The 15226-nt window shown below is 41.1% G+C and overlaps 2 protein-coding genes across 2 annotated transcripts; both read right to left on the bottom strand.

Moving 5' to 3' along the window:
* Window positions 1–233: 233 nt before the first annotated feature.
* On the bottom strand, window positions 234–2400 carry prr18 (proline rich 18). Its single transcript, XM_072390393.1, has one exon. It carries the CDS (start codon window positions 2211–2213, stop codon window positions 1449–1451), a length of 765 nt encoding a protein of 254 aa, XP_072246494.1. The 5' UTR covers window positions 2214–2400; the 3' UTR covers window positions 234–1448.
* Window positions 2401–3949: 1549 nt separating this feature from the next.
* Window positions 3950–13541, bottom strand: sft2d1 (SFT2 domain containing 1). Its single transcript, XM_072391202.1, has 8 exons — window positions 13286–13541; window positions 12573–12659; window positions 11584–11666; window positions 10168–10249; window positions 9865–9900; window positions 9677–9735; window positions 6984–7013; window positions 3950–4705 (listed from the first exon to the last, which is right to left on the bottom strand). Exons 1-8 carry the CDS (start codon window positions 13349–13351, stop codon window positions 4666–4668), a joined length of 483 nt encoding a protein of 160 aa, XP_072247303.1. The 5' UTR covers window positions 13352–13541; the 3' UTR covers window positions 3950–4665.
* Window positions 13542–15226: the final 1685 nt, after the last annotated feature.

Raw genomic sequence — 15226 nt, 5'->3', positions numbered from 1 at the left:
CTTATTAAAGTATACCACACTCAAGGGCTTGTTACCAAGTTACAGTAAACAACAGCAAGACTTCAGTTACTGCAGGAACCTCCACGATGCGCACACAAACGCATTTTCAGTAGGTTTGTCACCACACATAGAAGATCAATTCATGTCCATGGCTTGCATGTTGCTGTTGTTTCATTTTCTGGACTATTCGGTTAATTGTGAGACGGAGAAATGAATCAACACAGAGGCCAAAAGTCATTTTATCGCTTTAATTCTCTTTTTACCGTGATGCTTAATTGACTGTAGAAGTCAACATGCTTTAGTTCCCCAACCAGCGTTTCTCCCTGAGCAGTACACTTTTAGAACAAAACATAGATCGGAAATGTCAGGGTTAAGCTTTCAGTAAACTAACCTTTGAAGCACATCAAACAGATCTGACATTTGTTGAAAATATCTGCCAGATTTACCAACTCCTCTAACAATATGCCATGTTTTGTTCGAAATGAGAAGTTTGAGGTATTTCCTGAAGGGATCTTGCACCTGGGGTCTGGAGTACATTGGTCAACCCTGCTTAACAGGAAATCTAAGAAGCTTAGAATACTAATGCCCAAATGGCCCCAGGTAGCTCCAAGTCTTTAAAATGCTCCCTGGGAACCAGCCACATGTATGGAAGAAATCTAAATGACCAGAAATCTGCAATAGAATGCTGTAAGAGGCACATAAAAATCAACTTTTAAGTGATTTAAAAGAATCAGGATTTGAAAAAAGATCAAATAGAAATTCCCTTAAAATGGCTTAAATCCATCAGCTAAGAAAGCATTTGACAGTACAAATATTTAGTAAATATGAAATGCTGTACACCCAACTGACAAATTCCTAAAAATGATTTAGTGCTCTTATTGGATGGGAAAACGTGAAATCCAGTTTGGCTTAAGAAGAAGGCGCATAAAGCCCTTTTGTTGACCGTTTATTGTTCTCCAGCACAAAGAAACCTTTCGCGTGTCTTTACGCAGAGCTCTCCGCCAATCTGCTGGCGCGCCACTGAAAACAAAAGCCATGTGCAAAGGACGAGAATATTAAGCTGAAACTGAAACTTGAAACAAATAACAATAAGAAAAAAATCCACACCGAATTGACATTATTGTTGCAAAGCAACCGTATGAGCATTCAGCACCGTGAATGCATGAGACGAAGGTTGCAATTCATTGATAAAACGGGCCTACCAATTTTGCCAAAGCAAGTGAATGTTTCTTATTATTCAAATGCAGATTACTGCTCTATTTCACTTTAAAACGTGACATTCTATCATCAGAAACATGTATTTTATTCAAGACACAAACGCACATTCCTTTGAAGTCGAATTCTTCCCCATTACATGTTTACGATGCAACAGGCCATCATCTGATCAGTTTCACTGGTCCATCGTGTCTTCAGTAAAAGTCTAAAAATAAACGACTGAACGTGAGGTGTCAGCAGCCTTTAAGGTGCGGAAGTGCGGAAAGTTTGTCGACTTTTCCCAAAGCAGCTGCGTTTTCGACCCCTTTCAGCCACTCTTTACATTTCCTTACAACAGTCTCATCCACATCTCCATCCTCCTCCTCGTACTCCACATCGTCATACTTGTACTGGTCATTAAGCAGAGATATTTTAACAATGGCGGTGATGTCCTGCTCGGGGCTCTCCACTTTGGCCCCTGGAGCGCAGGCCTTGGAGCCTCCATGCGTCTTTTTGGACGGAAAAACTCGTCGGTGCCGAAAGTCGGCGGAGGCGCAGCACTTCTGCTGCTTTGCCAACATCTGTTTTTCTAGATTCCGTTTTTGGATGACAAGAATGGCTTCGGGGGTGAGACTGAGGGTAAACTGAATCTCCTTCTTTCCTTCCTCTTTTCCATGGAGATGTCTGGCTGCGTCCATTGAGCTGGAGCGTCTCATTCCTTGGAATGAGTTCTGTGGTTTGGACACCGACAGCCAGGAGCTTTTTTTCTGAGTCTCCTGCCCAGCGCCGGGCTTCTGAACCGGGCTTTTACTCTTCTCCGGCTGTGCCTTTCGCCCTAAGTTCCTTAGATTCGCCGATGCCCAAGAAGTGGTCTGCTTCTCCTTATCGGACCCCCCTTTCTCTCCGAGACATTTGCCGGTTTGATCAGTCTGAGGCACTCCGTTAGCTTTCTTTTTCCCGAAGAGTTCTCTACCAGGCGAGGAGATCCTCTGCTGGAGGCTGATGGGTGGAAAGGGCATCTTTGTGCCTGGAAGTGGTCAGGACATAAAAACCTGCGAGTGCTCCAAGCGCAGACAAGGAAGACCAGCGCAAAGCGGCGAGCGGCGCGCTGTGAGCATCATCCAACAGAGTGGCGGAGTGAGGCTGCAGTGCACCTGTTGTCCACACGGATTCTAGTTCAATTATGCGCTCACGCCACACATCCTGGCGGTTTTATGGTCGAGCTGACAGGTAGGCGTGGCCAAAGCACGCACCGAACAAAGGCGTGTAAAAAACTAATGATGTCATTTCATCTTTTTCAGCAATTTCCCCAAAGCAACTAGCCACATCCACCCATGTTCTCCCCTCATCTCTTCTCATACAAATAAAGAAAAAGCTTGAGGAAAAAATGTCCCATCTTTTGCACGTACACAACACTTTTACAAAGTAGTTCATGAATACCCAAATATCAGAAAACAACAAAATAACGTCAAAACAGCCCATTCAATAGGGTTAGAAGAACTAATATTTAGGTAATAGGTTTTTCTTACCAAACTAATTACATATTTATATTTAAGGCCCATTCTTTAGAGAAGGTGGCCGTTACGGACATGAACACAGTTCTTCCCTGTAACTTAGGGTCATGTTCAGTATTTGGTCCTTGATGTTAACTTAGTGCAGAGCACAAAAAGTAAATTGGCATACTTTGTTTCATATATGGTATTTCCAGCTGATTTTACATATTCAGGTTGTCCTTTGTCATTCAACATCATTCAGTAGTTCTGCTGCTAAATTGATTTTTCCTTTTTTAAATTTCAGTCTCCTAACAAAACACAACACTCTAATTTAGCCCACTGACTCTCTCATTCAAGGGATCCAAACATGGCAACAAAATCCCTCATTGCACAAGTTATTTATAAATCTTTGCGAGAAAATCTGGAGTATTAAGCTGTGGAGACGGCGCAGACTTGTGTAATCTCAGTGGATGTTGCAGTGTGGGATCCCGACATAACCGCGGATTACTTTCTGATGAAGGGGAAGCAGACGGGACACTTCAACAGACTGCTTGGGAAGTGCCCTTTAACCTCAAAGTTGGGCATAATGGCGGGTGAAGGGAACCCATCACAGAAACAAGCGAATGTTTTCGCTCGTTTTCATTTTCTCATTTAACTTTGAGAGATTTGTTGGGCCTCCTCCGAGCAATTTGGAACAAGTGGAACTAAAAGGAGATGTGGTACATGCTAATCCATGATATTATACAAGCATCTAATAACTATGTGGGTGTCACACAACATGAAAAGAAGTGCCGTTATTTAGTTACATGAAGCATGCACAAACACCTTTGGAATGTTCTAAAGCAAATTCTGGAGTTGACACATTTGTCATATGCACCTTTTCCTTGTAAAATTAAAAGAAGTTGAGATATTCAAACCTGCTGGTGCAGGGGATTCCATAGAATATAGCACAACTAGAAATAATGTGAACACCTGCTCCACAAATAGGGGTAGGCAGAGGCAGTGCATCCTCCAGAGCAGGTTGTCATGACAACCACATCCTCAAAGGCTACAATAGCAATATAGGGAAGGACGCAAGCTGGGTTATCAGGTCATGTCAAAATCACAATGCTCAGGAAAGCGTAATTAACTGGGTCATTGCTACATATGGCAGGAAATCGCATTTAAAAAGAAGAAGCTTTTTTTTTTTTTTTTTTTAAAAGCAATTTAATGAGTGGGGGTGCAAGTGTGTTCAAATGCACACTTAAGACCGTCAGACCAGACACAAAAGCTGCATTTTAATCTCATTAGCTGGAAAAAAAAATGAAAAAAAAAAATCCTCAAAAGAGATGCGGGCAACACACATACCAGAGCATCATCAGTGAAGCATCGAGTCAACTGGCAAAGGAGAAATAATCACAGGAGCATGTCAGGAAATCTGAGAGCCTGCTTATACAATTATGCCTCAAACACAAAATTAAAAAAACAAAGATACTGTTTAAATAACATTTTCCTGCAAGAAGTCAAAGCACTAACTAAAAACAATCCAGAAGAAAATAGAAGCTTACACTGCTTAAGCGTGTAAATATGTGTGTGTTTGGTCAAAATATCTTTTTTTTTTTTTTTTTAAACTTATGAAGGCGTTAAAGCAATCTCTGTTGAATATGACTTTGGAAACAAAGTCAAAATCAATTCCCTGCACAAAAACTGTATAAAATTCTCTGAAAATATAGGCATATTTTAAGTACGTTTTAAATATCTTGAGCATCAAAGGCACTCATTACTCTCACATCAAAGGAAAAGACTGGTCAGTGTTATAATCTGATTATAGTTAAATACCTTTAGCTAGATTTGAAAAGCAAGAATTCACAGTATGACAGCAAGTCAAAAATCGATGGAAAAGCATAAAAACAATATAAATGTGTATTTTACAAAGTCACTGTTCCAGGAGTCTGGGTATTTGGACCAGTTTTCAAAGGAATTTGTGGACTCCTGAGCTCTAACTCAGGCATGTTGTGAAGCACTTCATCACTGCATCCCTGTGGAAATCAAACAAACAAACAAAAATAAATAAATCATTCAGTGTAGTTGCTTTAAAATCTCAATAACAACCAGCAATATAAATTATCAAATAAAAAAAACTGAGACAGAAGAAGAGATGAATGGAGAAATGAGGGAGTGTGAATCTAATGTGATCCAGCAGAAACTCATTTCTCTAATGCGTATGAAATTTAAGCAAAACAAAAACAACAACAAAAAAGTGCCTCTGTTCTTTGTAACGGTGCTTTGGGTGGGGTTCATCATGAATAAGTGAGCATGTTGTGGCGGGGAAGCACCACATGCTCACAGTGATGGGGGCTCCCTTTCTTCACTTCCTCTGTGTTGAAGGATGATGCAATACGAGCAATCGCCATGACAACCACAGATCGTTGCCTACTCCATTTCCCTTAACAGTTTGTTCTTGGCGTCAGTGTGTTGCTATGCAGACTTCCCCTGCAGCCACAGTCCAAATTCAATGGAGGAGGTGTGAAACCCGTCAAGGTTAAAGGGAGACTCAACCTGAGTGGGAGGAGGGGAGGAGGGGAGGAGGGGAGGAGGGGAGGAGGGGAGGAGGGGAGGAGGGGAGGAGGGGAGGCTGGTGGACAGACGGGAGACGTGCTCCTTTAAAAGACTCTGGGTCCCTCCCCTCAGGACCAAAATTCTCATTTCTTCAAGCGTTTTCTCATTTTATTAATTGTGGTTTGAAGCTATTTTTGCTCTTCTAAACCCTGCATGAATAAATGATCAGTCTTAGAGTTTTCTCCCCATTTAACCTCAGAGCAACAGTCTTCTGGCTCTGCAGGAAGTGCACATGCAGCAGGTTCTAGTAATTCCTTCTGCAGCCGTTAAAGGTTATAAAAGGCAACAAGGTAAAATACATTAAGGGATCAAGTCCACTGTCCATGTGGTGTCATGGCTGGACAGGTAATAAGTTAGTCTGACCACAGATTGGATGTCTAATACTCTGGTTTTGTGTGTCACCCAAATGATATCGAAATAAGCAGCAGTTCAATAACAGCACTGCCAACTGTAGAGAGCCAAGTGATCAAATCTAAATTAAATGAAAAAGGGATTAAAATAATAGGCTTACAGAGGCACGAAAATAAGTTGATAAAAAAAAATAAATAAATGCATCAAATATAATGGCAAGGGAGAGACTAATCATTCAAACAGTCATCCCCAAAACTGGCTGTCAAATGTGCACTTCACCAGAGGAATTTGGTTTTTAGGGGCAGTGACATAGCTAAAGGGTCTTTGTCTCAGCTTTGTTTTGTTGTTAGAATTCAGGCTGGGGGAGGGGGCACTTGGGGTGGTTACAGGATGTCTCTCAGCTGTCAGGAGGGATTATAGGGTCACCCAAACACACAAGACACTTAGTGGGGGGACTACATGGGGGTTCTGGACCTCTCAGCAAATGAGATATAACCCTACTTACAGCTGGACTGACAAAACAACATCACACCTCGTGTTTGGCTCTAAGAGAATTTGAAAAGTGAACGTTTGAGGATGAGGGAGTGCTTTATTCCGTCTAAAATGGAATACTGCGGGGGATGTACCCCACATTTACAAAATCACCAGCTTTCAACTTTAAAGCTGTTGAGCTTTACACTTTGTATAATCTTCCACATAAACAAAGTGAGGAACATGTGACTGAGATTGTCATCCTGGTCTCTTATATCCAGCCCAGCCCATCTCCATCTAATCAAAAATTTGCATTGAGCTTTAACCGCACAGAGCTTACTATAAGCTCATTACGTGCAATGTAAAAGCTAGATTGTAGAAGAAACATTTTGGCAAATCTCTCTAAAGGAGCATTATTCCTTGATAAATCATTTCATTTTGATATCAAGGACAAAGAAAATACTGTCACAGAGCTAATGCCAAGAGGGGAGAGAAACAACCAGCTGCCATTTGTTTGAACCAGAGAGCCCACACCAGTCACAGGCGGGGATTACAGCCATATGGTGGAGGCAAACAGTTTTAAGAGGTAAATAAAAACATGTTTTCATTGACGGGTCACTGAGTGTACTCATGACAGTTTGTTGTGCGAGGCGCCGCCTCATAAGCAAACATCCCTGAGATGAAGAGGGAAGGTGAAAATGTATAAAAAGAATTGGAAAAAACAACAAGAAAAACACCTCTGTTGACAGCGTGAGGTGTCAGAAAGTGAATGAAGTGAAAGCTGTGGGCTGAGACAGAAAAATAAAAAACAATACGTCCAGCTGAACACAACACACGGGACATTCATTTCACCGTAACATCACAGTGTTCTCTTACCTCGCAAATGGAATGTAAGAGATGCTATACCTGAAACCAGGAAGAAGTGGGACAATTAGTGCTCATGTCAAATTTAGCTCAAGAGGAAATATTCATAATAAAGCAGAATAGGTCTCAATTTCCTATTATACATGAATGTAGAGTCTCCATTCTTCAGCATGAACGGAATATGTGCATCCCTTGAGCTCAAATTTAAATAACATCACGCGTTAGTAAAGATGTGAGAGTACAGGCTCCAACAAAGGACCGAACAGGATAACTGCCTAAAAGGAATAACAGTTCGATGAGCCACCCACCCAAGTGTTGAAAAATGTGCCGAAATGCTCCGTCAGGTGGTAATGATCATCAGAGAAGACTAAAATGTGGTTTTGGGTTCATTTGAGTCACTTTAATCTCTGTACTAATGATTTTGGACAGTTTGGGTGCCTTTTTTTTGCAGCTAAAGTTCAGTTTGAGAATATTCTAAATATGTGAGGAATCTGCTCCAGCAGCTGAATAATTAATAAGAGTTCAAGTTCCAGAATAAGGGCAAGAAATCATTACTCGTCTTGTTAGCAAATATGTAACAACTACCAGTGGTATTTCTTTGAATCAAACTTCTACCTGCCAATCTTTTACGTGTCAAAGAATTCGGGGTGAGGGCTGAACTGTGCCCACCTCTGAGTGGGCCAGCGGTGACAGCGTATCACAGAACCACCTTCACACAGACGTCCAAGCACCTGTGTGGGAGAGCACTATGCCCCAAGTCAGCTGGCAACGGGTTATGGATCTGTCAGTTGTGGTTACCATGGTGATGCCTTTCAGAAAGCAGGCTGGGCGGAAATTAATGTACTGGATATATGTGCAAAAGCGGTGCAGTCATGAGACTGACGTAGCTCTGCTCAGTGATGCCCTGCAGAATAAAAACTCACTTTTGTGTTTCTATGCAGTCACACTGAGATGATTTGGTTGGTGCCGAGTAAATATGTTCAAACTACTGAACATACAAGTGCCGGCGTGCTAATACCCAACACTCGCTGGGTTTGTTACTCACTCTACGGTGATGCTTAACCTCAGTGACCGTGTTGATGTTTCAGCACAAAGGGCGAGGCCTCTTAATCAAACATATTCTCTCCTCAACGGATTAGTTAAGTTTGCCGTCCACAAGACTCAGAGAGCGGCATTTACAGTCGCAGTGAAGGAAAACAGCTGCGAAAGTAATTGCTTCTGCGTGTCCAGCTCTGTTGTACACGTAAAAACTTAGCTGTGCAGAGACCGCCGAGTTGTTTCTCATTGTTTTTCTGCTAAGAGTTCTTTTGCCAGATTAAAAGATCACACTCCTTGATGCAGCGGGGTCGATGTCGAGGCTTACGCTGCAATAACCCTGCATGACTACTGAAACCGCAACATGTAACATGAGAGGAACTGAATAAAGCGTGTGAAGAGCTACGATGGAACGAGGCACACACTGAAAGAATACAGACTTATCCTTGGGGGGAGTGAAGGGCCGAGTAAATAATCTTGTGCTGCAGTTATAAAGGAACGGCATGTGATTGTTTCACATCTAAGCTGCGGCTTTCGCTCAAACAAACTCAGTGTTATCTGTGGCGTTTAGTTGAGATTCTCTGGAAAGTGTTGTCAGCATGCTCCCAAGTACACCAAACCCATGTAAAAAAAAAAAAAAAAACATTAAAAAAAGGCCTACGGCAGTGACCAGGCCATTACCAAAAAAACTTGCTTTGTCTCCTCACGGTGGTAGTGTGTGAAGAGACAGACCAAAGAAAAACACGTGAGCACACTGCAAAGATGGATCCCGACTGCTGGCCAAAGCTTATAAGCTACACCTGCACAAGAGGACTGAGGCAGGGGCTTTAGCACATGTGTCATAGAATCAAGAAAACCACAAGATGGCTTTGGCTGAACAGCTTGAGCTATTAGTTTGTTTTCTGTAAATCAATAAATAAACTAAAACGTCAAACTTTAAACACACGGAAAGCTTTCAAACTGAGAAAAAAAAAAAAAAAAAACGTAAAACATGAAATGATTTGAAATGACAGAGAACCTTCTGGATACTAATAAAAAAATACTTCCTCGTCTGTTTCTTGTGTAGAACCAGTTGATGACTCATTGGTGCCAAGTATTCAGCTGGCAGTGACTTCGTCTTGCATGTAAACAAAGCAGGCATTAATGCCCTCCACTTGCCAATTAGCCACACGCTGATCCTGGGACTACCTCTTACTTTACTGGCCAAATATATACTGACCTACTATGACGCCTGGCAGCCTGCTTACTAGACTTCTGAGAACACCCCTGGGCTTAGGCAGCATTTCAAACAGATGTCACTGTCTGTGCTGGCAAACTAGGGCACAAAGCAAATCTATGACACTTGTATGGTGCGCCATCTACTATTTTTACTCTGAACCGAAACAGAATGAACTACATTAATTGCTCTGTTTATTTCTCTGGAGAAGAAAAACAGGCCGTACCGACGGGGTTTCCAAAAAAAACAAGGTGCTTATTTCAGAATTTATAGTTTCCGCCAAGTAAATGCCGAAGTCGGCACGATCCACACAGCTCGCAGGCATTTGTGACACGTCAAAGCAGCTGGAGCAAAGTTCTCTGTCGTAAAGAGATGGACTATCTTGTGAATGATTGAGTGTGAGCGATGAGCTAATCGTCGACTGTACCGCAAGCGAGAGGAAGGCCGCGCTTACCAGGTCATTGCCAAAAACTGCAGAATACAGAAGATGATAGCCAATCCCTTTTTATGCCACTGTAAAAAAACAACAACAAAAAAAAAGACGTGATACATCTTAAAAGTTTAAAAAAAGACTGCTGAAAAATAAATAAACAAAATAAATAAGACTTTATCTGGCTTTGAATCCGTTTGTAGAAAACTCACCCAAAACACGGCACAGAGTGTTAAGACGAGGCAGAGCTGGTGGAAACAGAACAAGAGATTACTGATCTTTTTGTATGCTTGGAGACCGACATTTACTGAGTGACAACTGATTTCCTTCCATACCTGATAGCAAATGTAAACTGAATACATCACTAGTATTTGGGACTTTATACTTAGGCAAAGTCAGGAGCTTTCAGTAAATACTCTAAGTATGAGTAACAGTAAGATATGACATTAATATACAAGGAAGCATTGGCCTAAGGTGAAAAAAACCCATAAATAACAGTAGAACACAATATTTACCAGCATAACAATGGTGGCAATCAGTCTTGTTGGTTCAAACATGCGCTTCAGCTGTTTTAGTGGTCCCATCAGGAAGCAGGTGCTTTAGGGACAAAAACAAAACAAAAAAAACATTATCACCAGCAGAGAGCTTCTCTTTGTATTCAGATTACTGCTTTCAGTTATGCTCCAGTCCACTCATTTTCATCAGAACTCAACAGCCATTTCACTGACCAAAGGTTTTTCACCTCCCGCAAAAATGCAAAGTCACATAATGGGATTGTATAAACAGATTTATGTCCCCACAACAGGAGTGGTACCTGCAACGTTCACACACACACACACACACACACACACACACGCAAACAGTGTGAGTAACATCAGAACAGTGTTGCCATCATGACCAAATATGGGCGACATGTGACACCACTGTGACAGAGGCCGGTGCGTGATGTCTGCGTTACGTCAACGAAGTGGAGGAGACTAAGGCTTTCCCAAATAACGCAGGACTCAGCCGAGTGGGAACAGGGAACCTGTGGGGGCGTCACATCTGTTCCATGAGACACCAGAGTAGTGTGTGTTGACGGAGACTCTTGCTACTGCTCTGATAACAGGGATTCACCCTTTTTATTTTTAAATCAACTCCAGCTGCTAAATGTGACGGAGAAACGCACGATGTCCAAACACATGCTGCTGGACGTACGATAGCAGAGAACAGAGACTGCGCTGTCAGAAATCAAACCCATTGGTGACGCTTCGTTGCCCATCGAAGAAGATAGAAAGAAAAAAAAATTTGGATTACCTAGATTAAACATTCAATAACGTTGGAGGCCTGTCGATATTTACTGCAGATACATTTCTAATCTTGCAGCCGTCTAACTGGACCACTGCCCGTGTTCCTGTATAAATTCATGGGAGAAAAGTTTAGTTTTCAATGAATCCTGTCCAACACTGAGAATCTTACAGGTAGGTGAAGCTGAATTTACTGCAAGGATGTTGCCTTCAAGTGAGCTGGATGGTCATTTTGTCAGATGATACTGTGGTTTATCATTTCTAACATGTTTAAAATGAATGACTTTAAATGGCTTTAGTGGGAATTCAGCTGTATCAACATACATTTATATTCTAAGGACGGCCATTTTGAGTTGAGCTGAGTGTATACACACAGGAGTGATTCAGTCCTGAACCCTGTTATCTGGGTTTGTTAGTCCAGTTGAGAAATGCAACTTTGTCCGGTTTTAATCAGACACAAACGTGTTTAAATGCATTTTAAAAGTTCAGTTTTTGTAGCACTAACCCAAACGTTTGTTTTACTCTGGTGTCAGGATGACGTGCTCAGTCATACGGCCCGTTATTGCCTCAGCTTGTTCAGTGTAAACTGCAGTATGAGAGAGACATTACGGCACCCACACCTGGGTTAAATCAATCTAATCTTACCTGAACAGAGCAGCGATATTCCCTATCGTGTAGAAGACGGCAAAAAGCTTGATGCCATTGGGAAGGAACAGCAGTGCTGAGCCCTGGTAAAGCACAAGGATCACTGTCAGCTACACAGAACGTCGCCACACTTCAATCAAGATAAAAGAAGATAAGTCAAATCAAGCAGCTAAACGAATCCTAGACATGAATTAGAATGAAGGCTTAGATCGTTTTTTTATGGGAAAAACCCAGGAGTGCCATGAGCTGTCTTGTAGTTTTACTGAAACATGGCTGGTTCCCTTTAGTGCAAAAATACCAGAGGGCTCCGTTTAAGTAGAACTGATTGGATCAAATCATAATCTAATGCACATCTTCACTGTTTGGAACAAGAAGAAGACTTATCTTTCAGTGTGCATAAAACTGATATATTTCCCCACATGAATACATCACACTCGTCTTTAAGTGAATTAAGTTTTCTTTATAACTTATCCTTAAATATCTAAAACTGTTTTTAATTAGATGGAACCAATAGTTTCCTTATTCCCAGGTACTGTCTTTCACAGAATGGGCAGTTTTGTAAATGCCTGTGCACATTTACGGCAGTACTCAAAAATGTTTGAAAGCAGTGAAAGAACTCGCTAATAAGATATCTTAGAGCGCAGTTTAAGTGTTATGTATGCAAAGATTTTGTTGGCCTGGGTGCGTCGTCTAACTCAGGTTGCGTTCTAGCCTCAGGCAGAATAATCACGGCGCTTCACTGCAGGAGTAGAGACTTTCTCTCAAGCTAAAGAGGGTTACTGCTGAAACATGTGATATCAAGCAACCCTTTTCCCATGTCAGTTAAGGATAAGTGGCAGGAGGCTCTTTTCTGCACGGTTACAGGTATAAAAGTTGACCGCTTGAAACTTCAAAGCAAATGCAGAGCAAATAAAGTACAAGGAAAGACTGATGCGTTACAAGAGCTTTGCACTTTCCACACGGATCATGAAAGCAGCAAAAACACTCACGAGTATTGAACACAGGATGCCTGCAGCGAAGCATATGACAAACCATTTCACCCTGGTGCTGTAGCTGAGAGTGCTGGCATCAAGGACCTGGTGAGAACAATAGGAGGATGTCACAGGACAAACTTAATGACCTACAGATAGACTTGCAGGCTTCCTACTAAGGATTCCACCATGTTGGCCTAGAGCTGAGCAGATAACATCCACTGTGTGCTCTTAAAACACGAACACAAGCAGCACTGCTATGTTTTGAGTCACATGTGCACTGATCCAACGTAGACTTTATGGTAAAGTCTGCAAAGGACACGGTACAACTGTACGACACGACACCAAAACACAACAGAGAAACGTTAAATTCAGCGCCTTACCTCAACTCCTCCTCATCGTGAACGCGTGCAAAAAAAGTGCAAACACAATTTATCAACGTTAAACATTGACAGAAAGACATAACAGCTACCTTAAAAGACGCTTCGAAGAAGAAACTACGTCGTTAGCCATCTGTTAAGCTTTTAAGTTAGTGACAGTTAAAAACTGTCACTTTTACCAAGCACTTACCCCAAGAAAAATGACCACTTGAGCACCATTATTTTCCGAACATTAACACTGTGTTTCCAACTGACAATGCAACCCACACAGTAACTTTCAATTAAGTCATTCAATTGTAACTTTTAAACAGAGAGTTAGCATTAGCAGCTGTCAAACAGTAACTAGCTTACTTGTGCAGTGAGACCTAACTCCTCGTTTTCTTCTTGGCCGCTTAAGACACGACGAAGTTTGTCCATCTCTGAAGAAAGAGTTGACAAACTGGCCTGAGAAAAAGCGACGTCTGACTATCTATACTACAAAAGGCACGTTTGTCGTTGATGTCTGTAAATGCTGACAACAGTAGCTCCAAGTGTGACTTTGCTGGCTTCCTGGACGATGTGTTGTAAAAGAAAACTGCTTTGCGATCGGTTTCATCGCAGTCAGTGTGCGGTGAGTCCGCTGGGGAGGCGTTTCAGTTGCAGACTGCAGATCAGCTGTCGACGATAACTCCACGCAGCTTCCTCTGAACCATTACTACTGCTTTTAGCGTCGAAAAATAATTGCATAACCAAAGTTTTAGCAAAGCAGTAATTTTTTTTTTTTTGAAAAAAAAGCCGGAAATTTCGAACGTTTGTCAGACTGTTTAGATAAAGTTAGGACACTTTACTTCGACTTGAAATTGCCCGTTGATGGGAGTCCAGAAAAACCGACATAAATTAGAATGGCATTTAGTAAAGACGTAACAGAAATTAACATATAAAAGTGACATTTATTGGATTTCCATATAGTCATATCAGGGTTCAATTTGGCGAACAGGTTGAGTCCGACCACTGTTTACACGGACTCTTATTCTCTTGCTCTGTCGTCACCCAGTGGAGGTTCCTGACAGAGCAAGAGACTTATGTGTCTTCTTCTGCTGTCTTTTTCTTCTTCTTCGTCGCCGTTTTCTTCTTTTACTTCTTAAATTAATAGCGTATCGCAAACTAACGTTCAGGTGCATATCGCCACCTACTGCACCAGGACGTTAAGTAAAACAAAGAACAGACAAAAACAAAGAAACTAACTAATAAACAAACCAAAAAGACAATATCCTACTATCATCCGTTCCAATACGGTATCTTTCATGAACCTAAGGACAGCCAGACACACACACATCCGTCCCTGGAATTTGTTTTTAATGCTATCCTCGTCCTATCTCGCATTTTTACGACGCAAACTGTCCTCACCCAATTATACATGCTTACATCTCATTCTTACATGTTCTATACTTTCAAGAACATAACAAACAGTTTCTCTCTGTGCCATTTCCCTCTAAATATTTTCATTATTATTTGATTTATTTTGATTTGATTTTATTATTGTTATTTGATTTCTGCATACTGTCAATATGTTTTCCTCTAATATCTGTATCCCCCCCCTCATCTGCTCATTGCAGTCTTTCTAAACGATTTGGCCTCACCCTTTCCATAGGAAACTTTAAGTATTTTGTCATCTTTTACCCTTTACCATCTCTTAACAATCATATCAGCTTTCTCACCATCCATGATCCCTGACACACGCTGGAATCCGGCAGAAATTATCACCAACTTCAACTCTTTGAAGCCTTTGTAATGTCGTGTCAAACAATTTAAAGCAGCAATAAAATCAGAGCAATTTGGCAGTTCTGTCAGGCTGCACCTTTTCTGTCCCTTGTAACTATAGCAAATATTTCTGATGTATATATAGATAATCTATCATTGATTCTTGGTTATATCAAACTCAGGTAGTTACACTCCTGCATGGTCACTATCTGGATCTTTTGACCTGTAATAGATTTTTTTCTATGGTCATAATAATTCTGCTTCATGAACTCTTGAACCATATAACCAATATAATTAGCCATTACTTTCAGTCCATTCCCTCTTCTGCTCTCTTAAATTACATGTCCACACTGGGCATAGCAAAAATCCATGAAGGAAAACAAACAATTTTGGGGCCAAATTGTAACCCATCTTGTTTCACTGTTCACATATACTGTATATATATATATATATATATATATATATATATATATATATATATATATATATATATATATATATTATTTTCAACCAAAATCTTTACTTTTATATTCCTGGGAACACAACCAGCAG

Source organism: Leuresthes tenuis, unplaced genomic scaffold, assembly GCF_036924035.1.
Source record: "Leuresthes tenuis unplaced genomic scaffold, fLeuTen1.0.hap1 SCAF_8, whole genome shotgun sequence".
Lineage (NCBI taxonomy): Eukaryota > Metazoa > Chordata > Actinopteri > Atheriniformes > Atherinopsidae > Leuresthes > Leuresthes tenuis.
The sequence above is the reverse complement of the archived record's forward strand: the minus strand, read 5'-3'. Positions and strand labels throughout refer to the sequence as shown.